This window comes from Heterobasidion irregulare (genome assembly GCF_000320585.1).
Source record: "Heterobasidion irregulare TC 32-1 unplaced genomic scaffold scaffold_04, whole genome shotgun sequence".
NCBI classification, from domain to species: Eukaryota; Fungi; Basidiomycota; class Agaricomycetes; order Russulales; family Bondarzewiaceae; genus Heterobasidion; species Heterobasidion irregulare.
The window spans coordinates 726,958-754,321 of NW_009258200.1; the positions used below are offsets into that span (position 1 = coordinate 726,958).

Here is a 27,364-nt window from a genome sequence, read left to right on the forward strand (position 1 = left end):
TTTATTTCTAGGTGTTTCTCTTCAATTCTCGCTCCTACGGTGACGCGTCCCTCCATCCTGTCCTGTGATAATTTCTTTTGTTCCTCTACCCTTGCTAACTCTTTTTCTTCCTTTCCAGCCTTTTCTAGCTGATTCTCGCCCATACTCGACCCTTCTCGATCCGTTCTCAAGTTGTTATCACTCGGTGAGTTCCCTACTTCTATTCCCTTCCCTGCATCCACTTTATTGACTTGTCCTATCTTATTATTCCTGGCAGCTCCATTTATACCAGTGGTACTCACACTCGGGCCCCGACGCGGTCCCACAAAATACTGGTGTAAAATTTTGTCCGGATCACCTGGATCTTTGAACAAAAGGTAAGTACCATCTCGTAATTCGTCTAGAGCCACTAGATTAGTTTCTTGCCAGGCCCTACCAAGCAGGAGCTCAAACGACACATGCGGCGCCACAAATAAATCAGCATGCATTTGAATATTCCCGCATCGGAGCGGAACATTTGCTAGCATTCCCGGTAAGTACCCTTCACCTCCGTTTGCATCTTTCATTGTTATCCCTTGTTTCATATTCATCGGCCAACGCGCAGCTTGTTGCCAAGCATCTTTACTGATTATGTTGATGTTTGAACCAGTGTCAAATATTCCTTCAAGAATTATGCCATTGATTTCAACCGGTATTTTGATCAATGGTCTATGCGACTGATCATCTGTCGATTCATTCTCCAAGGTATTTCTTTCCTTTCCTTTTGAATTTTCCTGTTGATCCCTTTTGGCCATCAGAGACTTTCCTTCTACCTCCGAAGATGTAACCGGCCGCAGATTTTTGGTAAGCAGATTAGCCAGTTCTTTTGACGAGCCTAAAATATCTCCGACAGGCAACTGAACTGGTGACCGCAAGATTTGTCTGAGCACTGCCATAGGGTCTACGATAGTGGAAATCACCGACTGCCGAGGTGTCCTCTTCTTAGCAGGATTTCTCTTGGTTTTGTCCTCTTTTGTAGTACCCTGTGTAGCATCTTCCATAATAAAATCGTCATCATTGTCGGGATCGAACCTCATTGGCTCTTCCATTGGTGTGATCTCCACCTTTCTACGTTTTGGCTCCATCATTCTTGGTGGTAGCACATTCTCAGGCATGCTTGCCCGACTTCCTGATCCCTCAGTTTGTTGAGTTCTTCTTGCTCCATCACTATCGCGGTGCACTTTAATTGAAGGTAACTCTTCCTCTTCCTCTTCTTCTTCTTCTTCCTTCCTTCCTCTTGTTTCTTCCCATTGCACTCCTCTTCTTTCAGGTTCCTTACCTTTCCACCTCTGAGAATGACCAACCTTTTCTCCAGGAATTCTAGTTACTTCGATCGGCCTAGGAATTTCTTCCTTTTCTTTCTGTTTCTCTTTAGCTTGAGATTTATTTCTGGGTGGTGGGTATACTCCGTCAAACTCCATTTTTTTTTTCTTGTGCAGAGTCTTCTCTGTCCTTTCGACTGGATATACATCCCATAAGCTGCCTTCTGTCTGCTGTACCATATAGATTTCTTCCTCTGAACCTGAGTCTGAATCAGATTCTGAATCCAGATCTGAAGTGAACCTTGCTGTGTGATAGGAATAATGATTGGGTGAGCTTGAACCTCCATCAATGGTGATCAGATTACGTCTAGTTGATCGATTCCTTTCACGTTCAGCAGCTTGAATAATAAATTCCCCATTGAATCTTTGGATTCTTGCTCCATTTCCATGAGTAAGTCTTCCTCCATTATCCCTAGCAAGCATTCCATCCTTGATTAGTTCTGCAACTTTAGCACAGTTCGAAATTCCATGGCCCTTTTCACCGCAGCCAAAGCAAATCATTTCAGAGATCAGTGGTCTAGCAGGTGGGAAATTTGGCTGAGAAATTCCTGGCATCATATGGGGTGGTGCTTCTCTAGCAGGAGCCCTACGATTTGGCAAGATTGATGGTGGAGGTGTATCTAATCTAGGAGCCCGCACGACTGCCGCAACTGTTGGATCAAGCTTTAATGCCCTATAATAGACTAAGCCATAAGTTGGATCATTGATGTTCATCTTGCTCATTTGCTTGATGAGTTCTTCAATCTCGTCCTGTTGTTCACTCTGTCTTAGTTTCGCAGCAGAAGGAGGTGGTGTACCTCTTCTTTTTGGTCTGCGCTCTTCCCCACTTCTTGGTTCCTTCATGCGACTTTGATGCTCCCTCTCATATCTAACCTTCTTCCTACTTTCCTTCTTCTTCCTCTCTGCTTTGGCTTTCCTTGCCTCGACTACCCTGATATCCTCATCTGTGCTCTCTTCTGTTGAAGATTCTGAATCACCAGACCAATCTGTTCCAAATTCATCACTGTCATCTAATTCCACATACTCGTCGAATTTTTCTCTCTGCAGAATTTTTTCCGCAATATCTGATACCTCCTTCATAAGATAGGGTTTAGAGTTATCCCTAGTGGGCTGAGATGCAAGCAGTCTTGCTTCAATCCTAGACCGCAGACCACGTCCAATACCTGCCCAGAAGTAAGTATTCAATTCATCTTCAGTAATCTTACCTTTTCCTTTTAACCATCCACCAATCTTGATATAATCTCTAGCATATCTCCACCATGCTGCTAGGTCTCCCATACGCTTGTACTTAGTCTTCTTCACAAACTCTGTAAGATCCTTCTTCTTGAAACGCTGAGTATAGAGAGCAGCATCATAGTACTTCTCTAGATCCTTCTTTAATGCATCCCACTGTCCATCAATAAATGACTTCAATCCTTCAATAAACTCAACGACACTTGTAGAGCAGTAGAGTCTAATAGTCTCGCACTTGTCTTGGTCTGAAGTGATGTCATGTTGTTGGCACAACCTTTCAAAGTGTCTGATGAACCTTGAGACTTCTCTGTAATCTCCAGTGAACTTCTTCAGTGCCTTCTTGTTTCCAACAAGAGGTAGGGTAAGAATGGATTCTGCGGTATTGATGATGGGGTTGGTAGGTGCTGTAGTGATGTTATGACCACCACCCATTGTGGGAGGTTGCAAGCCTCGAGACATGATGAATGTATTGATGACTGACTAATAACCAAGAATATTCGATAGAATAATAGTTTCTGCGTGAAAATACCTCAACAATGTGAAGGTATATAGCCTAGAATGTCGGCAACAATCCCCTCTCGCGGTGGGCTCCAATTATGTCGCGGTGAGGAATGGTTTCTCCCCTAGATACGATCGGGGTTTCCTGTTTTTCCGGATGTACCTAGTGTTTGTTTGATTGCTGTTCTAGATGATATCTTCTGGTGTTGGCACGATGCACAGATGTTGGTCACAGTTATAGGCAACGATGAGAATATCCTGAGCTATTTAGCGAATTTCTAAAGTGGTGCCGGACCACTAACAAAGACAATACTCCGTAAATGTTGAGAATAATGAGGAGAGGCTTAAGAACTTTGTGATTCAAGTTGCTGAGGTGCTACACAGATTGAAGGCGAGCTACTAGTTTGTCTAGTATCCCTACAAGTCTTGCAGCTTATCTCCAACTGATATCACTCAAAGAACTTATTGACTGGCACTGACTGACTGAGTAAAAGTAAGAGGGAGAGATGGTCTCTGCCTGAAGCAGGACAATCAGCCTCCTTATATACTATTTCAAGTGGGAATCTCCTTCCTAGTATATACAGGCTGAGTAGAGTCATTGTGAGTCACAAAGAATGCTGTAGAAATAAAAAGAATAGGGAGGAAGGCAGAGGAACAGAAAGGAAAGTAAAAGAAAGGCTCAGAATGTGGTAGAATATTCCTTCAGCTTCCTTCAGAACTGCTCAGAACCTTCCCCTCCTTTCAGCTTGGAATGCCCTAGACCTTGCCCCTTTCCTAAACATTCTCCATCCTTCCACTAAAGCTCCTTTCTATTCTACCAGATTCCACTGCTTTCTTTCCATTCCTTATTGTCTTGCCATGGTCTAGCCCTTTCTGAAATAGACCCTAGGCTCTGGAATCTGTCTCAAAAGCGAATTATGAGTATGAAAAGGGATAGGAAATCAAGTTTAAGTGGTAAAATACTCGAAAAATATGTAAAAAATCGGAATTAAATGTCCTATCCCTTCTAGGTTGTTTCTCTTTTCTTTCTTCTAGCCAGATATTCTGCCCTCCATTCTACCATCACTATTTGATGCCTAACAATGTGCGAGCGCGACACCGGCCCTTTAGAGATCGACGCACAGTGTCACATAATGCCCTCAAACCACAATGCACGTATTTTTAGCAAGGGAATCACCATACTAAGCCGTGTGTATAAAAAAGAACATTGTGACATGTGTCACATTCTCCTTGGTCTTGTTCTTGATCTTCCCCTGCCTAATGGCCAATTTCCTGTTTATTTTTTTCCTGCTGTTCACATGCTCCTTGATTTCATGTACCTTGCCTAGTATCCTGTCCACACCACCCACACTTTGAAATTTCTTGATGACACACTTACTTGCTTTCATGATAACAAGGCAATTTTTGTGGAACTGGGGGTATGCACCGACTTCAAGCTTCTGAAACTGCACTCATTTGAGCATTATATAGAATCTATCAAGCTCTTTGGCACAACTGACAATTACAACACAGAGCAGTCAGAGAGGCTTCATATTGAGTTTGCAAAAGATGCCTATCATATGATAAACCATAAGGATGAGTATGTGCAAATGACTGCATGGCTGGAAAGGAAGGAAAAAATCCTCTGCTTAGAGCTGGTGATCAAATGGTGCGCACAATAACACAACGGCACTGATGCAACACTATCCCTGATATCCCAACCATCACTTCCACTGATTCATATGCACCTCCAGATGACCAAACATCCCTCTTGCAAAGCTGTCATGCTCTTAGATCTGGCTCTTGAATATGGTGCAATTGACTTTGCAGATGCTTTGGCTGACTTTGTCATCCTCCACAATCAGCCAAACCTCTATCCCACACTTGCTTGCAAAGCCGCAAACAACCTCCTCATCCTCTTTCAGAGACTTTCCATCTTTCACAAGATCAAATTTTGGAACCATGATGCTTTTGAATGTGAGGAGGGGTCAGACACCTTAGATGTGGTCCACGTACGCAATGCACGAAAGGACTGCCAAGGGCATGCTGTACCTGGTTGTTTTGACACAGTGCTCATTGATGATGGGTCTGTAGGCCCTCGCGGTATGACAGGTATGTCAATTCATAGTCCTGCAACATGGCCCCTTGAAATTCTTTGCATGTAGGGCTCCGCATTGCTCAAGTGCATATTGTTTTCAAGTTGTCCGAAACTGTCATAGCCGAGCTGTTTGAGCCTACCCATCTACCTCCACCGCAGCACTTTGCATATGTGGAATGGTTCACATCTTTTCTATCTGCACCAGATCCTGATCATGGACTATACATAATCAAGTATGCCATGCAGAACGAATGGCACATTGCAAGTGTTGTCCCAGTTGAGTGCATCTGGTGCAGTTGTCATCTATACCCCCACTTTGGCCCTTCTGCTCCATGACACTGGTCTAGCTTCAATGTACTCCAAGAGTGTTCTTTTTTTCATGTAAACCCTTTTCTTGATAGACATACAGAAATGACAGTATATTAGTATGTTTATGCACTTGAATTGAGAGCCCTGAGATGTACGACAGGTGTCACAGTGTGATCTCTGCCGCTCTGCATCTCTACATCAACTCCACATGTGCTGCTCAACCACAACAAATCTTCCTCCTACCACAACAACTAATCACTTTACAAACAATGAAGGACCCAGCACAAAGAGCACACCTTAAGCACCAACTGTCTCTTTGTACACAATCCATCCCTGCTGTGATGCTGAGCCAAGACATTATTGAGACACAACAATGTTCAATTGACACTATGCTAACTGCGACACACTGTGGCCTTATGCATTTGAAAGCCATCGGATCACCTAGATACAGTTTTCTTACTTGGTGAGCCTCTTAGCTCATTTGCTCGTGTTAGCACTAATTTGTGCTATCCTATCCACTCTTACCAAATGGCTAAAGTAGAAGGGTTTTCCTGATGGCCCATCAACCAAATCATAATTCTTTTTGATCTTGGACATGCCAAATTCAGTCTTTACTATGAGTATGAAATGTGAGTCCCATGACTAGTCTCCATGCCCAGATTGACCATCTTCTGAGATCATTATGGTGCACACTGTACTGTATCACTGTCATTTTCATTTGCTTGTCTCCTCTAGTTCATGCACAAGGCCAAAGTACAGTGTGGACAGACTAGACAAACCTGTTACAGTAAATGATACTATTTTGAATCAAGTCCGGATATATGAATTGGTCATTATGGTTCATTATAAACCATCTGATGCCATGCTTTTGCCATGGATTGGATATGCACATGGTGGCATTGGCAAGCATTTTCAATGGCAACCGTCTTAAAACAGCATAGTTATCTGAGGCTTGCTTGATTGCTCCACCATCGCTTTGTCCTCTGTGCATACAACAATTCATTTATCTTGTCTCGATTGATCGATATTAGCTGTGCTGCCTTCTCAGTTGGCCCTGCCTACAACAATCTGGCAGGGAAGAGGATGGCACACCTACGGTGGCAAGGTCCCCATCACACTCTGCCTGGCCGAAATGCATGGTGAAAGGTCGAGATTTTGGTACTCGACTATTCATAATTGATGAGGTCCGTGAACGACTGAGACAAGTTGACCGATTAAGAGCGGAGGCTAATAGTGGGAGGCTGCAACATGCGGGAAAGTCATTGTCCGATAAGCGCTGTGCACATGGCCGCGGAGTCTAAATATGGAATGTGGCAAACGGAACACGCTCATGCCTTGACGATTTCAACAACGGCGGCATAGAGGCGGTTCGGGTATTTAGGGCAAACTTCCTGCCTGGTAAGCTCCCTGCTCGCTCCATCCTGCTTTCACCACTCACCCCTTGAAATATCTCAATTATCAGCTAAAGAGCTCACCGGTCAATAACAAGAAGTCAACGACAGAGCGATTCTCAACTTCAACGCGGACTGTCCCAGCCAACGAAGACTACATACAGCTTATCAAAGAGATGAGGAGTCAATTTGTGGGCCCTATGCCCCCCAACACGTTTCTCAGAACTTTTATGCCCAAGTCCGAAGGGAATAGGCTATCTAAGGGATACCACGCCTTGTTCGCCGACCTCAAGATCGAGAAGGGGTTTGAGAAGAACTTTGTACATGCTCCATTAATTTTGAACTTCATCCTCCATTTGACCTATCGAAGTATGTTACAGATACAGGCCGTCCGAGAGTCAGGGCTTTGCCCCGGTTTGCTCTTCGTCGACACAAACGACCAGATAGATGGGAACTTCCACCGAAAGCCAGACATCTGTGTCTACAAGTCGGACCATGAATGGGCGAAGACCAACTTCCCGCTGATGGAGTTTCATATTGAGCGCAAGCCCGACTCATACGATCCGTTTCACGATCCACCGCAGGACATGAAGAGATCGCTTCGCGAAAAATACCCTTTCGAACACAATACTATCAACGGCAATCATTCTCGTGAACAAATTTCCTCATATACAGCTTCACAATTCAGTGTCCAATCTCGAGCATTCACATTTTCTCTCCTCTTCGTCGGCAAGTTTGTTCGATTCATTCGTTGGGACCGAGCGGGAGCCGTGGTTACCAGCCGTATAGATTGGAGGGAAAAACCTTGGTGCCTAGCGTCGTTCTTGTGGAGGTTCGGTCATTCCTCTGATAACGACCGAGGATATGATACTTCGGTGTCAATTCCGACCCAAGACGAGATTCTGCGCACGAAAGCCGCCCTCAGGCAGCGAGCAATAGATGTTGCTGTGGCACAGGGCGGAAGTGAAAAGGATATATTGACGTCCATTTACTCGTCAGACGACACGTTTCGAAAATTCCGTGTGGTCGATGATGGTCCGGACAGGCAAGAGCACTTTTTCGTCGCATCTGTTCCACAGTGGTATACGAGCAGTCCCACAGGAAGAGGAACGAAAGGGTACGAGGCACTGGATGTTGCTACGGGGAAAATGGTTTATCTGAAGGATACTTGGCGCTATGTCGCGCTGGGATTCGAAAAGGAGGGAGACACTTACCGATTGCTCGAAGAGAAGAAAGTGCAAAGGATTCCTCACCGAGTTTGCTCTGGTGATATCGAGGGGCAGGAGACACGCACTCACGAGTTTATCAAGCAAAAATGGTGCTGTCGTGTAGCTATACAGCGCCACCATCACTATCGACTAGTCCTCGGAGATTTGGGACGCCCGTTGAGTCAGTATACCTCTACAAAGGAGCTTTCCCAAGTGATGCTGGACACGATTGAAGGTGAGATACATTCCGCCGTACGTGTTCGTCTATTCACTTCATTTGGGGCATGATTAAGCCCATCAGCAAGCATTCAATGCCGGGGTGCTGCATCAGGATATCAGCGGTGGCAACATCCTGATAACAGACAATGGCCGTGGCCTCCTCATTGACTGGGATCTGTCTCGAAGAACGGAGCTGGCTGTGCCCGCAGCCAGGTTGAAATCGAGGACGGTAAGTCTCTGATACAATCTAAGTTGAGTGCTCGCGCATTCGAATTAATTGGCATCTTTAGGGTACATGGCAATTCATGGCATGCGCTCGTCTTCTTAATCCTGGAAACAAGACGCATGAATTTTGGCATGACCTTGAGTCGTTCTTCCATGTTTTCCTATATCACGCGATCCTCTATCAGGCCAGCAGGATTCCCACAACAGACGATAGTTCACGGATTTTCGAACAAATTGAGGAATTTTTCGATTCATCAAGCATTCGTCTTGATGTGCCAGACACTGGGGGTAAATTCAAACTGTCATTCTTCCAGCTCACTCCTACGCATTTTGTTGAGCCCGACCTCTCAAAATTCCTCAACGAAATGCTACTCCGCATCATCTTCGATCTCCGGGACCTGTTTGTCCCTCTCTATATTGCTCGTGGAACTCGATCAAAACATTCTACAGCGAACTCGTTACCTTCCCTTCAAGCAGCACAGGATGAACTCAAATCGTGTAGCTCACTAACCGAGATATTTAGGACTACGCTTCAACTTCAAGGCTGGACTGAAGATAGAAGCGACGGTCTTTTCGGAAAACCGCCAATCAACAGGAACATCAAACGGTCCGCCAAACGAAAAGGCAAGGATTCCGAATTGGACAACAAGCCCAAGCAGAAGAAGAAGAAATCCCGGGTATCTCAGAATGTGTCCGAGATTGTCGTATCTTCTCTTGTCCTTGGATCCTCGAGCATCGACGAAGAATCAGATATTTCTGATTCATGATTTTCCCTACGGCGAAATGCTATCCATTTCCTTCACATTCGACTTTACTCGTTTGTATTCTGTATCTCGTATCTCGCTCGCAATATGCTATTTCATGTATGACTCTTGATATGCAATGTTTACTCGTGCAATCAACGGCAGACTTCCAACACAAAAAATCAATCGCCGGAGCGATACAATTCAGGCAGATGGCGGGGTAACGCAGGAGCTGTGCCATGTGATGTGGGCGAATAGATAACTCCTGCGACGAATCAGCCCTAGCAAGATTCGCAGTGACAAGTTCAAATGGGATTCCTCCAGATTTCATCAACACTGGCTTCCATCGTCTCGAGCGTAACACCGTAACGCCAAAATAAAATAGGAGGGTGGCAAACGCTCAGAGGCAACCGCGATGATCACCTTAGCAGCGCTCCAGAGGACCACTTGGGCCTCTCACTAAGAAGCGCTTTGTGGTAAGGGATACTTGTTCCGGCACCCCGTCTGTTGATCAGGGATCCCATCCCTATGCGCCCGAGATGGAGGCGAGAGATGGAGAAGTGTAGGATCATTGGACAGCATGTTCATGGGGGTGAACATACACTCTCGGGCGACATCAATACAATACTTCCTTCATGTCTTCAGGACGAGGCGCATAGCGTTCATCGCTGAGCGCGCCAATGTCTTCTCCTGCTCTGCTCGAATCCGACACTAGGCTCTGTTGATCACTTCGCCTTCTCCTGCTCTGACCGAATCCGACACTAGGCTCTGTTGATCACTTCGCCGAACCCTTCCAGTGCTCGCCCAGACGATAAGACGGCGATATTTCGACCCTGTATGGAACGTCGTAGATGTACGAGGGAGTCACCTGCAGTGTGTGAAAGCATTGCAGGCTAGTGGTATCTCGCCCACCGCTGCAAGTATATTTAGAACGCTTCTCATGGTTGTCTACGACAATATAATAGCGTCAGCCTTGGCAGCCTGTATGCAATGCGTAGACATCAAAGCAGTGGTGAACGAGGATCTATATACCTAGCAACCCACAGGACGTGTCTATCCCCTCTGTTATGCTAACGCGTCCTTGTCGATCGCCTCCGAATTTCGAACGGGTTGGAAAGTCCCTCACAGCTCTGTCTCCATCAAACATTGAAGACCTTATACTTTTGCGTTCCTTTAATGACCGCTCCATCAAGGGTCCAAGTGAGCCAGGCGCGGCGCAGGATTTAAGACCTCTCGTCGGCTATCTTGATGATGATGTGTCGTGGCTGGGTCGATATCTCGTCCATGGCAGAAATTGTGGAGACTGGGAGAAGACAATGATCTGGCCAAGGTACTCAGCAACAACTGTAAAGACATATGCACATCGTCTGTGGGATTTTTGTAAAGTGTGCGCACTGCGCGTGTGAGACCTATCATAGCGGCAACGATGGACGAATGTCGCGCATCGGTTCGTGCGATTGAACGGTTCGAGCGCGGTGGCGTCGCCCTGAGACGAATCTCTGCCGCTGAGCAACTCGGCCTCTCCCCCTCGAATACATCCTCGTCGCGGACAATGCGACCGTCCCCGACATAGCCCTCCTCGTCGACGAACCTCTTCTCTGTCTTCATCTCCCCTTGCTCGCCCTCCCGGAACATCCACAACACCCTAGGACAGCCATCAGTCCATTGCTAACGTCCGCCGCCCGTGTCTATAATCTGTAGTCCTCTCTATCCTTATTATCGACGCACTCGAGATACCCCCGCACGCGGGCATGGCTCTCCAGACGCGGCCAGAGCCCATGAATGCCTCACCGCACCACTCCAAGGTCAACGTCTCGCTCACGCTCTCTGACCAGTGCTTCGTCGCAGGCGGCGCAGTCACCGGGAAGATGCAGATGGAGTGCAGGGCAGACAGAGGCCTCGGCATCGGCCTCATCCTCGTCGAGCTCGTCGCTATCGAAGGTGCGTCGCCCACCCGTGACCCCGTGCGCGTCTGAGCCGCCGTCCGCGCAGAGCTCACCTCGCGGGACCACTCGGCCACCTCCACCTTCCTGCACACCCGCAGGCTCTTCCAGGGCCCCGGCCTACCGCCTTCCAATGCCGTCCTCCCCCACCCGCTCGCAGGAGAGCCCCCGCTCCCCGCGCACCATTACCCTGCCCGCCGCGGGCTCACCACCTTCCTCTTCCGCCTCCCCGTTCCGCCGACCTCCCCGTCCGCGATCAACTTCGGCGCAGGCCTCGCGCGCGTCCGCTACGAGGTCCGCGCGGCCGTCGGGGTCGCGTGGAAGGGTGAGAACAAGCTCGTCACGGACAAAGCCGACGTCGACGTCGTCGAGGTCCCAGACGAACGCTTCGATCGCGCAGATCCCGAGGGCGTCGTCGTCGGCGAGCACGGCAAGATATGGATCCAAGGCAGCGTCGTTGGCGGGTGCCTCGTCGCCGGCGAGAGCGCGTGCGTCGAGCTTCAGGTGAAGAACCACTCAGCCAAGAAGGTGCGTCCTCCCGTCCGCGACGCGGCCCTTCCGCCCTGTCTGAACAGCGCCCCGCGCAGAACTCGTCGCTCTCGATCACGCTCACGCGGCACCTGCACCTCTCAAATGCGCCCGGCCCGCCGCGCGCGCCGCTGCAGATCATGGACACGCTCGCGACGGTGCACTTCCGCGGGCCCGAGTACGTCGCGCACCCGGGCACGGAGGGCGTCGCGCTGCTCGTATTCGACGTTCCTGCGCGCTCGCGCACGGTCAAGGGCGGCGAGCGGCACGGCGGCGAGGAGGACGCGCAGTCGAAGGAGCCGCTGTTTGAGGTGCGGTGCACGCTGAACGTGCGCTTCGCGATGCCCATCGGGAGGTGTGTTGTCCATCCCCTTCACGCCGTCGCACACACGCACACCCGCGCGCACACATACACACGCTGACGCCGTCCCCTTGCAGCAAGGACATCCACCTCGACTTGCCCGTCACCATCTTCCACCCCTACGCCCTCCCCTCACTTCCCCCGGCCCCCGCGCTCTCGCCGCCCCCACTTGCCTACGGCGCGCCCACATACGACCTGCCCCCGCCCTTGCCCATATCCTCGTCTCCCCCGCTCGCCATGCACTCGCGAGCGCCCTACCCCGACCCCGCCCGCGCGCAATCTCCCTACGCCTACCCCTTCACGCCGCCTCCCCTGCCCCCACAGTCTCAGGCGCTCTATGACCCGCACGCACCCTGGTTCTTCCCCCCGCCCCACCCCGCGTTCTCCCCCCCGCCACCGCTGCAGCAGCAGCACTACTACCCCCCGCCGCTGGCACCCCCAATAGGCATCCCCCCGCGCCCGGCGAGCGCAGAGCCCCCCGCCTCGCGCCCTCTGCACAGCTTCTACCCCTACCCCTACCCCGGCGCCCCGCACCCGCCGCTGCCTGCGCTACTACCACCTCCACCACAGGCAGAGTCGGAGGCGCGAGTGGAGGAGGCGCAGGTGCAGGTGGAGGAGGGCAAGGGCGAGCGCGCATCGCGCTTCACGCACCATCTGCGCATGACGTCGCGCCACCGCTCCGTGTCGCCCCAGTCGCACCGCTTCCCCGTCCCCGTGCCCATGCCCGCGCCCGCGCTCGTGCCGCAGGCTGTAGCACTTGCAGGTCTCACGGGCTTGCCTGCCACGATGAACACAGCCCACACGACCCATGTGCATATCCCGCATACGACGGCGAGCGCGAGCACGCTCCCAGGCCCCTCCCCTGTTCCTACCGCTCCCACCACTACCACCACCACGGACGTCCCGTCCTCCGCACGCTCGCGCACGTACAGCGACGCGCTCCCTCCCCCGCTCGCGATTCCGCCCTCTCCGAACAGCCGCAACCACAGCCCAAGCCCTATCCACAGTCCCGCAGGCGAGGTCCTCTCCCCGCGTCCCATGGCCTCGCCAAAGCAGACGCTTGCACCCGCCCCAGGGCCGTCCGCCCTCCAGCAGCATCCGCATGGGCAGCAGCCGCGCTCGCTCAGCAAGAGCGCGCGCGTGGCGGAGCTCGAGCGCATGGCCGCCGCCGTCGAGCGCGCGACGCGCGACTTGTCGGGCGACCTCCCGAAGGATGCGCATGCGTATGCGGGGGAGGTGGACGTGGAGGACGACGTGGACGGGGTCGGTGACATGCACATGGACAAGACGCTCCCCAGCCCGCCCGTGCCATCCGGCAAGGCGCGCGCGCGCGGGGCTGCGCGGCCGCCTCACGTTGATACGCTGTTCGCGCCGCCCCACCAACCGCCGGTGCTCCCGACGACAACAACGACAACAGCGACGTACGCACACCCCGACGCCGCGGCGCCAAAGACGCCCGCGCTGTCTGCGCTGTCACTGCTCAAGCCGCCTCGTGGCGGTGCGAGCGTATCCGCGGGCGCGGGGGCTGAGAGCGGGCTGGACGCGCTCGAGCGGCGGCTCCTGGCGGAGGTCGGGACGCGGAAGCTCGACGATGCGCAGGTGCAGCAGCACCAGCAGCACAGCGACCAGTATCAGCGGCAGAGGCGCGTGGACGCGCGGGCGGCGGTGCTGCCCATTTCGATCCCGCCACGGGGCGTGGCGGACGTGGACGCGGACGCGGTGAACGACTCTGCGATCTCGAGTTTGACGCTTGGGATCGGGGCTGAGTTTGGGGAGCGCGAGCGGGAGGGGGAGCATGGCGTAGGTGCGGGTGCGGGTGTGGGTGTGGGGCTGAGTTTGGGTGCGGGTGGGTTTGCGAATGGGGGTGTGGGAGTGGGTGGTGCGGACGGAGATGGGGACGGGGAGCACGAGATTTCGGACGAGCGGACGCAGAAGCAGGGCAGGGGAAGTAATAGCCACTCGGGCGAGAGCGAGCGGGGCACGCGGAAGGGCAAGGCACGGAGCGTCGCGTCCTCCAAGGGCCGGAGCAGGGGCAAGGAGAAGGAGAAGGAGAAAGAACGAGAGCGGCGAAGCGGGCGGAAGAAGGACGGACGGGACGAGGAGGCGCTGAAGCTGCGCAAGGCGGCCAAGGGGCGCGTCGCGGACTGGCTGAACAGGATCGACCCGGACGTGCCGCCGCCACCCGTCGACTCGCCGCGCACCGAGTCGCCCGCCCCCGCGTCGCCCGCCGTGCCGGGCGTCCCACTGATACCGCCAGTCCCGCCGCCCTCGTCGTCTCCTGTCCCTCCTGCCGACGTCGATCCATCAGATGCAAAAGAGGCAGACGCAGAACGCCAGGACGCTTCTTCCGCACCCAATCCCCGCTCCTCCGGCTTCGTCCCCCTCTCCACGCTCCGCGCGCGCCAGGCATCGCCCTCTAGGGACGAGCATCCTGCCTCGTCCGCGTCTTCCGCCACCGCACGCGACGGCCGCCCCACGACCGCCCACAAGCCGCCCACCTCCCCGCTGTCCCCGCGCGCACGCTTCGAGGCCGCGCTGCGCAACACGCCTCCGCCTGCGCTAAACCCCAAGCCCCCGCTCAAGAAACTCAACTCCCCCCCGGTGTTCCCCCCTCGCCCAGCAGACTCGCCCGCGAAATACGACGTCCGCTCCGCGCGCGGCGGGCGGGGCGGGCGCGTCACCGCAGTCACCGCCATCTGGGCCTCCGCCTCTGCTACCAACACGAGTACGCCCTCGTTGCCCGGCGCCCGCTCTCCGCCCCCGGTAGCGGCGCCGAAGCCGAATGCCCTGCTCTGCCTGCCTCGCTCAAGGCCAGGCGCCGCGACCCCGAAGATGTCGTCCCCGCTGGCGAGTCCCGGCCCGTCCAAGGCGGCGTCCGTGCCTGCGGTCGTGTCTTCCTCCCTTGCCACGCCTATGCTCTCGTCGACGGCGTCGCTCTCGCGCCCGCCCGCGCCCGGGAGCGCGCAGCCTAGTGTGCCGCCGCGCGTGCCTCCGATTGTGGAGGCTCCGCCGCGGACGGCAGCGGCGGTGCAGACTCAGGCGCAGGGCAAGGCGGAGGAAGGGGTGGCCCCGGCGAGGGGCGGTGGGCTGGCGTTTGGGCAGGCGCGGTTGCGGGATTTGATTCGGAAGTACCAGGGCCAGGTCGCGTCGTAGGCCGGTGGCACACGGCGGGGGAGGAGGAGGGATTGGAAGTTGATAACTGTATCCCTAATGCGCAGGCTCGTTTCTTTGCGCTCATGATCACTCGATGCCGTTATGCTACCGGACTGCCGTTCTGGCCGCCGACGACTGTTTTTTGTGTCCAGCGTCGTCGACCTATACCGTTTACTTGTTTTTTTTTTGTGATTGTTTCTCCAGATCTCGGTCGGAAGTTGCTCGTTGTAGTCTATGTTTCCCGGCGCTTACTTCGCATTCCGCATTCCTCACTTCGTTCCTTCTGTTCTCGCACGCCGACTCGCTTTGCTGGATGTTTTTTATTTGGATCGCTTGCTCGCGTGCTTGCTCTGCACGGCCTTCTCGATATATGTGCTTGTGACGACTTCTTCATACCCAATACTTATTGTATGCTTAACTTTCCAGCCGTTGTCCTTGCACGGAATCGCCTCCCTCGATACAATTTAGCAGCGTCAAAAGGTCGAACGTGTTCAACGCCCAATACTAAACTTTAGGATCACATCGCCATCGGGTTTGTCTTTTGGAGCTTCACGATGGCGACCTGCTCGTACAGGAATGATGATCGGACTGCGCGCTCCTCGCATGGCAGGAATCGGGCTTGGGGATTTGGAATTGCTGGTGAGGTTCGGGGGAGACACTGCCAATCACGCCTGTTGATCTCGAAGTGATTTGCACTAGTCGGGTGGGGAAACGCTGTCCCCGCCACGAGGTATTCTTGAGGTTATCGAATACCGAGGGTCTGCACGCATCTTAGAAATCTTGCTCGCCCGATGCAGTTCGGTCTGCGATCGCGCACTGCAACGTGGATTGGGAGAATTTTCAGCCCTTGGCACTAAAAGTCACAGAGACTCTGCAGAGTAAGCTAGCGGATCAGATATCTCTAGAATATTCTATCAATAAGTTCCAAGGATCCGGCACTAATAGCAGTCTCTCCCGAAACTCCGTGCCCGGATTGAAACGTCGCAATCATCGTGTTCATCCACCGCATGCCACCTTTCAGCGACACGCGGCAGGTCGTCATTACAGGGGTTTGTGGTACATGTAGATCTACAACAGGGCAGTCCACAGCACAGCGAGGGAAAAAAACATCGAAAGCGATTGGAGCGCGATTTTTACCTTCGTCTCCTACAAATATTTACACGCCGCAGCGGGCCAGGCCGTCGAGTTCTTCGATAGGGTCGACTAGCCTGTAGCACGGACGAGCATCTCCGCCTCCTTGGAGCGCGGCTTGATGCTACATTCGAACAGCTCAGGGGTCCTACACCGAGGGTAATCAGTCACAGGTCTCGCCGATGCGACGTAGGAAGTTACCCCATGATCCCAGGCGAAAACGCGCCCGCCGGTGTGATCTCATTTCCTTGCTCGTCGAGCGCCTTGTCGATTCGGAACGCCGACAGGACGTTGGCCATGGTGACCCACGCAAAGGACATCGCCATAAACCGCCCTGGGCAGAGGCGTCTGCCGAAGCCGAATGCGTGCTCGAATGCGACGAGGGCGCGAGGGTCGATATCGGATTTGAGGAAACGCTCGGGGTTGAACGCGAACGGATCCGGATAGAGGTTTTCGTCGTGCAGGATGGCCCTGGTCGCGTGGGAGTCACTGACATGTGGCCGTTGCGTGAATGGGATACGACGCACCATGAATTGCCGATGACGATCGAGCCCTTGGGGATGAAGTATCCGTTATATACGTCGTCAGCCATGACGCGGTGGGGGATTGCTGTTCACACGTATCATGAGGATTGACCACCTCATATGCGCGTTTGTGGACTGACCAAATGGGGCCACTTGCTGCCATCTCAACACCTCTTTCATGACGGCGGACGTGTAAGGCAAGGACGGCTCGTCGGAGAAGTCGGGAAGGCGGTCGGTGCCTACGACGCTGTCCAGCTCTTCCTGTGCCTTGCGCTGGATCTCGGGATACATGGTCATAGCAAGGAAGAAGGTCGCCATTACCGACACGGTCTAGTTCTCACGACTCAGGGTCCCGACGTTTCAACGAGCGTGACGTTAAACTTACCGTATCCGCACCAGCTGTGAAGAAATACCGCACGGGGTGAGGACACGATTCAAGGCACAGATCAAACGTTGTGTCATACCGGTGTAGGTCGTAGCCGCCACGCCTTTGATCAGTTCTTCCTCATATTTTCGATCATCGCCCTCCTTGATATCGCGAAGAGCCAAAGACGTAAACGACGGCACCGCGCCCCCCTTCTGCATGTCGGCCTTGACTGCATCAAACGGCAGCGCGATAAACATGTCCACGAACGCGCGCCATTCTCTCGCCTTGCGCTTGAACCCTGCGCCGGGCATCCATTCCGGGACGTGCTTCACTGTAATTCGCGGGCACGATCAGCAGGGTGTCTGACGGTGCTGTGAATAAGAACTGACATGCCGGTATGATGTCGACGTAGAATGACCCTGGATTCCCCGCTTTGTCGATTATAGCCAACGCTTCTTCTGCACGCTCCAGATAAGGGTCGTGGGGAGACTGGATATCAAGGCCGTACGCGATGTCCAGGATCACGCCCCCGGCCATCCTGTTAATGTTCGACGCTCATCAATTAAGCCGCACACAAGCGAACCTAGCCGTCGGGCATCGGCATCAGGAGCTTCCGGGACACTCACAGTTTCACGTGGTCGCGGAAGTCGTTCGGGGCGTCGACGAGCCGACGGAGAAAGTCATGAGCAGCCTTGAGCTTCTTTGGCTGGAACTGGACCACCGCTGATGGATTGAAGTGCTTGTGGAAGAGCTTGCGAGAATTTTTCCACCAGTCGTTATAAGGTGTGAAGCCCAGGGACCAGTAGAAGCCCATCCTGGGAAGATACCAACGTTTTAGTACCGGCCCTATCCTTCCTGGGAACCTGAGCTTACAATTCATTCATCATCGGCATGCGAGGCCTGCATGGTGATGAGAAAGGATCGAAAGCGAAACTGTACTTGGTAAAGACATACCGATCAGAATAAATAGAGGACCGTCTGTCTAGGAGGTCATCGGCTGCCTCCTTCGTGTTCAGCACGACTATGTGCGTTCCCAAGACCTGGATGTGAACGATGTCCGATCCTACGGCAAGCTAAAGCCCATCAGCTGATAAGCTCGACTTGATTGCCGGCATACCCAATTCACGACCCCACTGCCTAAACGTCTTGTAGATGTATCCGCTTGTGGGAATGTCAAAGAGGTTTCCCAGAATGGGAACACCTTTGGGACCAGGGGGATATGGTAGGTTGAGGGGATTGCGTTTTCTGCGCTGGGTATAGAAGTACAGGGTGAGGAAGAGCCCAGCCATGAAGCAGAGCGCCATAAACTGGAGTGGCGTTGCGGACATGGTGGAAAGAAAAGAGACTATACAAGGAAGCAAAGAGGCACAGAGACAGGAAGGCTGGAAAACGCATCACAGCAGCATCGTGCTGTCTTATATAGGGTGAAAGGACGAAGCGACGGAGTAAGCTGGCGCAAAGCCGGAGCTGATTGCGTTACCTCGGGCGCTCAGCAAGGCACTTCTTGATCCACAGGGTTGGAGAATTTCCTGGTCAGACGTCATGGATCTGCCGTTCGGGTGCTTGAACGGAGCGCGATGCCGAGGAGTAAAGGGATGCAAGCCCATGGACGTCCGTGGGGCGAGATCGATAGCATGGACCTCGCTTGCAAGCAGGCGGGAAACGTCAGCGATGCTGACCTTGGGGTGGATCGCGGTGGGCAGCTCGCTGCGATGCGTGCATCGTGTCCATAATTGTGTAGAGCGGAGGATGGCGATATCGCAGGCCGACGATTAAGCGGAGTGTGAATTCAGGGACATCGTGCACAGCCGAGCACTAGGTCGGCGAGCGCGATATTACACGAGGATCTCGAGATCAATGCTAGCACGTTCCATGACCTCCCGGATGCGCACGTCCACCTTATCGATGCGTATGCTGTGCTAGCACTTTCTGAGTGTCAAAGGGTTCATAGGTGGCCTGTATTCTCTATCAGGACAGTTTATGGAACGCACCATAGTGTGAGCTGGCCGAATAGCAGCTATGGACGTGAGATCGGCTTAGTGAATAATTATTACGAAGACCTAGCAGCTGAGGGAAAAATAAGCGGAGCGGGGGCTGGTGAGAGAGCTTAGAAGTAGAGAGCGGCTTCGAACGTGATGGGCGTTGTCGCCGCACCCCATCAGCGTGAGCTGCATTTCACGATCCGGCTAGGATGTCCGATGGCCACGTCTGCGTCTTGCCCAACAGATTTCCAAGGCGAACTTTGTGCGAGAGATGCTAAGGCATCGCGCTGGGGTTGGCTAAGTCTCGAAAGCGCTTTGCCATCGATGCTCGATAGCGGGACCTGGCAATCACTTCGATGATCAGTGACATTATCAGGCGGAAGGGATTTTGGGGGATGGACGCCTCTGATAGATAGTCCGCAGAGCTGACGAGGGTACCATCTGGCCGTTGGTGGAATACGAAAATGTCATGCGACCTCGTTGCACGAGATGGTATTTGTTGAAGGGATTGAGTGGCGGTCGCGCGATTGAATGGCCGGGAGTGAAAGTCCGGATCGGCAAATTCTGGCGAAGCCTCCGATAACGCCGTTCCTGGCATAATGAAAGGCCAGACTGTTACTTGGTCGCTCGCCAGCATACGGGTGCGATACATAGCTGCTCGACCTTGCTAGGCTCGAAGACCTTGAAGACTTGGACGAACGGGTTTGCGAGTCGTGGTGGAAAATCCTCCCACCCAGAAGAAGAGTGCACAGAATGGGAGAAATTTCGTTGAAAATGTAGACGGAAATCGGTCTAGACTGGTTTGCAAGGCGCGTCCACAAGCATTCGCAAGTCAAGTCGCGTTCTTGAATGGTGCTTCCATTGGCCGCTATTTGCTTTTGACGGATCGGATGGCTCTGATTGACACCACTGTCCTTGCGTGCATATGATCGGAAGAGGAAGATGTACTGGTCTAAGATGAATCTGGCCTGGCGGACAATCCCTGAAGAAGTTGGAACAGCTTGGAATTTGGACACGGACAGGTTAAATTCGTGGATGACGAGCCTCCTTTCCCAACTCGAGCATCTAGACGGTTTGCTCTTGTAAACGTACATGCGACCTTCTAGCCATGATGACCTTCACTCGCACCTCAGGCGTTGATCAAGCTGCGCTCCAACGTCGCTGAGCGGCGAACGTGAGTAATGGTTCTGTTCAAGTCGGACTGAGGCGGTTGCAGTGGGAACCCGGCCGCGCCGAAGAGCTCCCATATATGGATGAAGGCCCGGAGATGGCCGGCAATGTCAATTATCGTCGTCTGCTTCTTCAATTTCGAGTATTCCCGACCATTTTGACTTGTGTGCGAGTGTCGGCAGACATCTGCTGCGACATTGCTCGTGCCTCGTCTCTCCTCTCCTGAACACCATCGGCGGCGAATATCATCCGTGCGTTGCACCGAGGTTGTCAGCGCTTCTCAAGGTCACACTTTCTCAGACACAGCTCTCGCTCGGGCCCTCGGAGTATCTCTGCGACCACCAAAACGTGCGGCTGCAGCTCTTCTGACGACCTCCAATCCCTACGAGAATGCCCGCGAAGTACTCGCACGTCAAGAAAAGGGCCGCCTCTGCGCGCAAGGCGAACAATGCCGGCCATAACCAGCACGCGCACTCCAATCCCCATTCACACGCGCATATACACTCGCACAGGGACCACCGACCGAACCCTCTGATCGACAAGAGCATCTCCCAAGCAATGTCCGCCGTGTCTGAGCTCGAACGCTGCATCGCGCGCATGCTCCTCCTTCGTTATGAGCAGGACATCGCCCGGTTATTCTCCACGCGCTTGTTCAGCGTCTCGCTCGTCCACCTCCCTACCCTCATGATGCGATGCATTGGGCTTTGCGGCCCGGGCTGGGTTGCACACAATGCCGACTCCGAAGATATCAAGGATTTTTTCCGGTCCGCCATCGGCATGGACATGCGGCAGGCGGGCGAACGGGTGGCGACTAAGAGCGTGCTGTGGTCCTACACCGTACTTAGACACTTCGTGCGTACGGCTGCCCAATGTGAATCCAGATGCCTGTCTAATTTCTTCTCGCCGCCGCTCGATCGTGGGCAGGCACTGTCGAACGGCGTGGCGATCTGTCGCAAGCGCGGCTTGCACTCCCTGCATCTTCTCCCTTACTTCCCCGCGCTGAGGGCGCACCTCGACGCGCTCGAAGCGGCGCCGTCCCCGAAATTCGCGAAGCCCACGCACCTGGGGCCGCTCACGGAGGGCCTCGAGGCGCTCGAGGAGGCATGCGTGCTCAAGTACGGCTCGCGTATCGGCGCGGGCGGCGCGTGGGACGCGAGCTGGCGCGTCAAGGTGCGGGTGGGGTACGAGCGGCTCGTGCAGACCCTCTGGCGCGTCGCGCACGAGTTCGACGTGCGCGGGTACGGGCTCGTGCTGCGCGAGAAGCTGACGAGCAAGTGGTGCGAGTGCGGGTGCTCGACGGACCATCTTGGAGAGGTGTGCGAGCGGACCGTGAGCGAGGAGGAGCTCGAGAGCGGCGTGCGCTCTGGGAAGCAGCGCGAGTGGGATGGAAGGGGTACTGCGGATCTTTTATCGTTCGATGATTACGTGCTGACGGTGCATGTCCGACGTTGCATGTAGGAAGCGGCGTGTATGGCTGGGGCACCGAAGAGGAAGAAGATATCTGGGAGCTCGAGCTCGACTTTGGTGGGGGGGTCGAACGCGCCGGTGCAGGCGAGGCCGAGATGACGGTCGGGGAGCTCACGGAATGGCGTTATATTAAAGCAGAGAGGGAAAAAGAGCTGGTAAACATCTGCCCTCAATTGTGCAGCGTCTCCTCTATTCTGAAGGCCGGGTACGATCTGCGATATTACAGGGCAACGTGGCGTTCAAGAAAGGGGACTACGAGTCCGCCATACAGCACTACACTTCGGCCAACGAGATCGAGCCAGAGATGCCGCATTACCAGCTCAACCTCGCCGCAGCTCATCTCAAACTCAACCGGTATGCGTGTGCCCCCCTTACTACTGCTTGCTTATGCCCCCCTGATTGATAACGTTGCTTCCATCTTTTCACTTTTCGCGCGCACCTTTTTTTTCACCGTTCTTCCATTCGCGTCATCTCATGTAGATGGATGGAAGCCGAAGCTGCGTGCGACAAGGCCTTGAGCCAGCACAAGAGTGGCAAGGGCTATTTTAGGCGGGCACGCGCGCGAAAAATGCAGGGCCATGTGGACGGTGCTATTAAAGGTGCAGAAGTTTATAATATCCTATGTTGGAAGCGAATGCATAGTCAGCTGCCCCTGAGCTTGGTGCTAACGACGGCCCTCGGGCGCCCTTGACTGCCACAGATCTGCGTGGAGCGTTGCACCTCCAGCCAAACAACCCAGAGGCGCTCGCAGAGCTGGCGTCGCTCGTCCCTGCTCCCCCCTTGGGGCAACAAGGACAAATGCAGGCGAGCGCAAATGGCAGCCGTGAAGCGACCTCGCGACCGGTTCTGGAAGACCCCTCGTCGCATACGTACACGCCCTCCGATCTCCCGGGCTCCTCCTCCTGCGCTTCGCTCTCAGCCTCCCCGTTGTCTACGTCTTCGTCCTCCTCTTCCGCGTCCTCGTCCTCCAGCACCGCGTCCTCGTCCTCGCGCCCGGCATGTTCCTCGCTCCCGAGCACGCAGGCGGGCTCGGCGCATCTGAACTACGACCACCTGCACCTCCCGAAGCCGAAGCCGCCGAAGCCGCTCCCGTTTGCGCGCGGCGAGCGCGACACGCGGAAGCTCAAGTTCCTGCCGATGCCGGTGTCGCTCGAGATGCCCGTCGACCTCGCGAGCGCCGAGGCATTCATGGCGGAGTCGAGCAAGGGCAAGGTGCCCGCCTCGACGCAGGTCAGGACCGAGTCTTTCTCGTACCCCGGCTGGGAGCGCTACACGGTCCAGAGGCCGGAATGAGGTAAATGCCCCTCGACGAACTCGGTCTGCGCCTCGATGGATGACGACTTGACTTTTTCGAACCGCTCAGAAACTGTATCGTTATCTTAATTTCTTTCGTGCTGTCCGTCGCTGTTGTCTGTAAGTTGTAGGATAGGGGCTCTGCGATGTGTCTCTTGGCGCCTTGTTGCCTATATGTATTCCGTCCATATGGGTCCCGTGAGTACGATAGGGTTTTTATTTGTGGACTCCGATGGCACTATGCATCGCATGCACGGTTCGGCTCGCTCGAAAGTTTTCCTTAGCTGAAGCTGACAGATTAAATTCGACTCGTGCATGGCGAGGTGGCAAACAAGGACCTTCTCTTTCTGCGGTACGCTTCTGACATTGGCGCGATGCGACCTGTTGGCCGAGGCGACGGAAACGATCATCGGACGGTCATTGGCGCGCTCCTTATCGGTAAGCATATTCGCCCGCTTCGCGAGTATGGACGAGATGCTCACATGGCGGCGCGTTCCATTTTGTTCGCAGAGCCCCGCAGCGCAATCAAGAGAAGGTTTCGCGAAGTCGCGTATGGAACATCGAGGGGCGAGAACGGGCTGGCTTACGGGATTATTGGACCCATATGTGCTGCGTCTTGTGCCGCGCGCTTCAGTCTTGAAGCAGAGGCAAGAAATGTGGCAAAGCGTCTGCTGATTCGCGCGAGCCCATCACGGTCTAGATCGCCCTCGTCATTATAGCCAAAGGCAGTAAGGGCACGATTGTTTTGCGTCTGGCACGGAACACAGCTCTGTGGACTGTTTGAGGGAAGAATGCTGCTATTGTGCCCTTTTGGAGATGTGGACCGTCATGTGTCCCCAAGGGCTGTCGTAACGCTTGAGGGACCTTCGCTTGTGCGGCACACGCCGCGGTGGCGGAGACGAAAGGGGAATCTGGAGCTAAATACTGTCACCTTGAGAAGGCTTACATCGTGGGCAAAGTTCCATGGGATCAGTGATCCAAGAATGATTACCTGATGATTTCTTGCCCAAAAGAATCAGCATTAGATCTATGGATAAAGTTTTGAACAAAATGGCAATGTGTTCCTCACAAAGTGTGCTTGGATTGCATGATGATCCAATTAAAATTTTATTTCAGAATCAGGCTCAAATGTCATAAAGGCTGCAACATGCATCCATGGAGCCCAAAAGGAAGGACATTTGAGTTAAAATCACTCGCAGATCACACCCTAAACTCATCCTAAATGGTCTACTGATCCCATTCCAATCCCATTCTGACCAAGCTGATCCCATTGTGATCAAATTATTGCTTGATCATTTGATTACAATGGAATCAGCTTGAAATCTGTGGACTATTTAAGATGAGTTTAGGATGAGATCTGTGAGTTTATCTGTGATTCTAGCTCAAATGACCTCCCTTTTGTGCTCTGTGGACACATGTTGCAGCCTTTATGACATTTCAGCCTGATTCTGAAGCAAAATTTTAATTGGACCATCATGCGATCCAAGCACACTTTGTGTGGAATTTGAGGAGCGCATTGCCACTTTGTGCATACTGATCCTTTTGGGCGAGAAATCATCAGGTAATCATTCTGGGATCACCGATCCCGTGGAAGATGCTCTCGAAGGATCAAAGATTGGCCTTCGCGAGGATCCTGTCGTTCGCCAAGAAGCGTCGCACGCCACGACATCGCGGCGCGTCGATGGCGTTCTGGCGCGCACGTTCGGGCTTGGTTGCGAACGACAGGGACGAAAGGAGGATGGACTGGGGGAGCTCGGCCGCGGGCCCTGACGCCGCTTAGCGAAAGAGGGTCGCGGCCCAATGCAGCGGCAAGCCGACGGCTATCGTTCGACGCTGGACGGAACCAAAGCCTGCTCTTCCACGTGTCGGCCTTATAATTGCATAACAAATTCCTCCGCCGCAACGTATAACATACCGCGCCAGCCCCGTCTCCTCTCCAAGTTTCGTCCTCTGTCCCTTCTCCCGCCTTCCTCCCTGCACCTCCCCCACTCCCAAAACCACACACTATGAACGGAACGACCCACGTACGTCGCCCCGGTCGACGCGCGTCCTCGATCGACACTAATGCGTGCCATGCTTAGGCGAGAGGCCCCTCGCCTCCCAAGACGGCTTTACTGTCGGTCGACTTCATCATCGTCGGCGGCGGCATCGCCGGGCTCGCGTGCGCCGTCGCGCTCAGACGCGTGGGCCACCGCGTCACCGTGTTGGAGAGAGAGGTCGACTTCGACGCCGTGAGTACGGCTCCACGCCCGCCTCGTCGTCACGTCCCGCCCCCTCACACACACACCGCCCGCAGTCGTCCCAAAACTCCGGCGGCACGCGCATGCCCCCGAACATGACCAAAATCTTCTACCACTGGGGCATGGGCGACAAGCTCAAGCAGATCGCCTCCATCTCAGAATGCGTCTACCTCCAGCGCCGTGAGTCCCGCTTACATTCCGCCGCGGCGATGTGCGCGCACAGCCCCGTCCTGACCAGCGCTCGCGCCCCCCCCCCCCCCCCCCCCCCCCCCCCCCCCCCAGTCGACTCTGCATACATGCTCGGCGCGCACCGATGGGACAAGGAAATGCTGAACGAGGCCGGGGGCGAGTTTATGTTTCTCCATGTACGTCGGCCGCTTCTTCCGATTCGGACCTCAATTAACAGAGTTTACGTGATAGCATAGTAGGCTGCGCAAGATGCTCTTGGAGACCGCGCTCGAGCTCGGCGCAAAGGTGCGCACCAACGCCCGCGTTTCGTCGGTGGACGCGGAGGCCCACACCGTGACACTGAGCACGGGCGAGGTGCTCAAGGGCGACATCGTCATCGGCGCGGACGGCGCCAAGGGCGTCTGCCGGGCGGAGGTACTGGGATCAAATGACTCTGTCAAGCCGACAGGTCTCATGATGTTCAAGTCGGTCTATGCCCATATCCCGGTTTTAGCAGCATCTGAACGCGTTTCGTGTCTAGCGCTGTCATTCCAGGGGAGCAGATGCGCGCAGACCCAGAACTAGCAGAGCTGCTGAAGCAGGAGCTGGTCAGTATCGATTCACCCCACCCGCCTTCTCCCCCGTGCATTTTACATGGGCGTGATCTGATGACAGGTCACGCAGTTTGTCTGGTTCGGCGACAAGCACTGCGCGCTGTGCTTCCGAATAGTCAGTCCTCCCAGCCTTTTGTCTGGCGACTGCCTCCGCTGATTAAGTTTTGGGGCTTGCCATTCAGGGCGAGAACGACGACTGTGCCTTGTACTTCTACGCCCCAGACGACGGATCGAGCACTAGCGACGTCTGGAACGACGTCGTATCCGCCGATGTCCTGTCGAGTCACGTAACGGGATCAGAACCAAGGTGCGGCCCGCGTTGCCTATTCCGCGCGCAAGTCGAAGCTCACGGCCGGCGGTGGCGCACGGACGGCGATTTTCGCGGACGTCGCTGTTCTGCCACAGGCTGCAGAAAATGGCTAGGCTCGTGAACCCGGCGCGCATGCAGGTGACCGAGCGCTCGGACCTCGACGACTGGGTGCACGATAGCGGGCGGCTGCTCGTCGTCGGCGAGGCCGCGCACCCCTACCCGGTACGTGCCGTTCGCCCGCCCGTTCGCCCGCTCGCCCGCAGCAGGGCAACGCGGTGTTTACTGCCCTCGGCCCGCCGGCCATGCTAATTCTGGGGGCGCGCTTTAGCCAGGGTCGATCCAGGCGGGCAGCATGAGCCTGGAGGATGCCTCGGTCCTCGCGAAGCTCTTCTCGCACCTCCGCTCGGAGGACCAGATCGAGAGCTTCCTGTACGCCTTCCAGGACCTGCGCCAGCCGCGCTGCTCGAAGAACCGCGTGCTCGACATGGCGAATATCTACTTCATGACGCTCCCCGCGGGGCCCGAGACGCGCATGCGCGACACCGTCATGCGCGCCAAGTTCGACAGGGGCCTCAACGTGCTCGATAGCGACGAGTCCGACGGCACCACCGCGCAGTGGGACGAGAACCGCGAGATATTCGGGTACGACGCCGAGGACGAGGCGGATAACTGGTGGGTCCAGTGGGGCCTCCTCCGTGAGCGCGCCAAGGCGCGCGAGATGGAGTTCGAGATGGACATACAGGTGCAGCACTCTGACGGCCACTGACGAGCGGCGCGGCGCCGGCCTCGTCCGCGCACACCGCACGCACACTCTCTCTGGCTGTTCTTTGTTTTCTTTTAATTATTTCCGACCCCATACATCAGCTCTAT

At 54.7% G+C, this 27,364-nt stretch overlaps 8 protein-coding genes across 8 annotated transcripts; 5 read left to right on the forward strand and 3 right to left on the reverse strand.

Moving 5' to 3' along the window:
• Window positions 1-14: 14 nt before the first annotated feature.
• On the forward strand, window positions 15-349 carry HETIRDRAFT_315307 (uncharacterized protein; the record flags this gene model as incomplete). Its single annotated transcript, XM_009546696.1, has 3 exons — window positions 15-59; window positions 119-184; window positions 257-349. Coding segments are annotated over 3 exons (204 nt in total), but the record flags the coding sequence as incomplete, so codon positions are not given.
• Window positions 350-2,510: 2,161 nt separating this feature from the next.
• HETIRDRAFT_57864 (uncharacterized protein) lies at window positions 2,511-3,005 on the reverse strand (the record flags this gene model as incomplete). Its single annotated transcript, XM_009546387.1, has 1 exon — window positions 2,511-3,005. A coding segment is annotated over one exon (495 nt), but the record flags the coding sequence as incomplete, so codon positions are not given.
• Window positions 3,006-4,668: 1,663 nt separating this feature from the next.
• Window positions 4,669-9,267, forward strand: HETIRDRAFT_120858 (uncharacterized protein; the record flags this gene model as incomplete). The annotated part of the gene is made up of 13 exons (XM_009546697.1): window positions 4,669-4,719; window positions 4,805-5,162; window positions 5,216-5,413; window positions 5,558-5,573; window positions 5,627-5,920; window positions 6,066-6,086; window positions 6,193-6,244; window positions 6,489-6,641; window positions 6,820-6,855; window positions 6,920-7,168; window positions 7,229-8,291; window positions 8,350-8,504; window positions 8,566-9,267. The coding sequence occupies 13 exons, from the start codon at window positions 4,669-4,671 to the stop codon at window positions 9,265-9,267; spliced, it is 3,348 nt and encodes a 1,115-aa protein (XP_009544992.1).
• A 1,402-nt stretch (window positions 9,268-10,669) lies between these two features.
• Window positions 10,670-15,228, forward strand: HETIRDRAFT_416764 (uncharacterized protein; the record flags this gene model as incomplete). The annotated part of the gene is made up of 5 exons (XM_009546698.1): window positions 10,670-10,690; window positions 11,007-11,184; window positions 11,236-11,714; window positions 11,774-12,069; window positions 12,153-15,228. 5 exons carry the CDS (start codon window positions 10,670-10,672, stop codon window positions 15,226-15,228), a joined length of 4,050 nt encoding a protein of 1,349 aa, XP_009544993.1.
• Window positions 15,179-15,686, reverse strand: HETIRDRAFT_408843 (uncharacterized protein). Its single transcript, XM_009546699.1, has one exon. It carries the CDS (start codon window positions 15,620-15,622, stop codon window positions 15,461-15,463), a length of 162 nt encoding a protein of 53 aa, XP_009544994.1. The 5' UTR covers window positions 15,623-15,686; the 3' UTR covers window positions 15,179-15,460.
• A 517-nt stretch (window positions 15,687-16,203) lies between these two features.
• On the reverse strand, window positions 16,204-18,578 carry cyp57 (cytochrome P450 monooxygenase 57; the record flags this gene model as incomplete). The annotated part of the gene is made up of 11 exons (XM_009546411.1): window positions 16,204-16,507; window positions 16,561-16,830; window positions 16,887-16,968; window positions 17,024-17,213; window positions 17,269-17,282; window positions 17,348-17,581; window positions 17,640-17,788; window positions 17,877-18,065; window positions 18,124-18,150; window positions 18,205-18,313; window positions 18,368-18,578. 11 exons carry the CDS (start codon window positions 18,576-18,578, stop codon window positions 16,432-16,434), a joined length of 1,551 nt encoding a protein of 516 aa, XP_009544706.1. The 3' UTR covers window positions 16,204-16,431.
• Window positions 18,579-20,792: 2,214 nt separating this feature from the next.
• HETIRDRAFT_314816 (uncharacterized protein) lies at window positions 20,793-23,162 on the forward strand (the record flags this gene model as incomplete). Its single annotated transcript, XM_009546700.1, has 7 exons — window positions 20,793-21,254; window positions 21,327-21,795; window positions 21,861-22,024; window positions 22,096-22,223; window positions 22,350-22,468; window positions 22,570-22,712; window positions 22,893-23,162. The coding sequence occupies 7 exons, from the start codon at window positions 20,793-20,795 to the stop codon at window positions 23,160-23,162; spliced, it is 1,755 nt and encodes a 584-aa protein (XP_009544995.1).
• Window positions 23,163-25,168: 2,006 nt separating this feature from the next.
• HETIRDRAFT_120862 (uncharacterized protein) lies at window positions 25,169-27,260 on the forward strand (the record flags this gene model as incomplete). The annotated part of the gene is made up of 10 exons (XM_009546701.1): window positions 25,169-25,186; window positions 25,244-25,393; window positions 25,459-25,582; window positions 25,685-25,767; window positions 25,823-26,055; window positions 26,112-26,178; window positions 26,246-26,299; window positions 26,367-26,491; window positions 26,590-26,716; window positions 26,823-27,260. The coding sequence occupies 10 exons, from the start codon at window positions 25,169-25,171 to the stop codon at window positions 27,258-27,260; spliced, it is 1,419 nt and encodes a 472-aa protein (XP_009544996.1).
• Window positions 27,261-27,364: the final 104 nt, after the last annotated feature.

What these genes read in the sequence shown, in the direction of transcription:
- HETIRDRAFT_408843 (XM_009546699.1), bottom strand. Translation starts at nt 15,622, where the DNA reads ATGAAGAAGTCGTCACAAGCACATATATCGAGAAGGCCGTGCAGAGCA.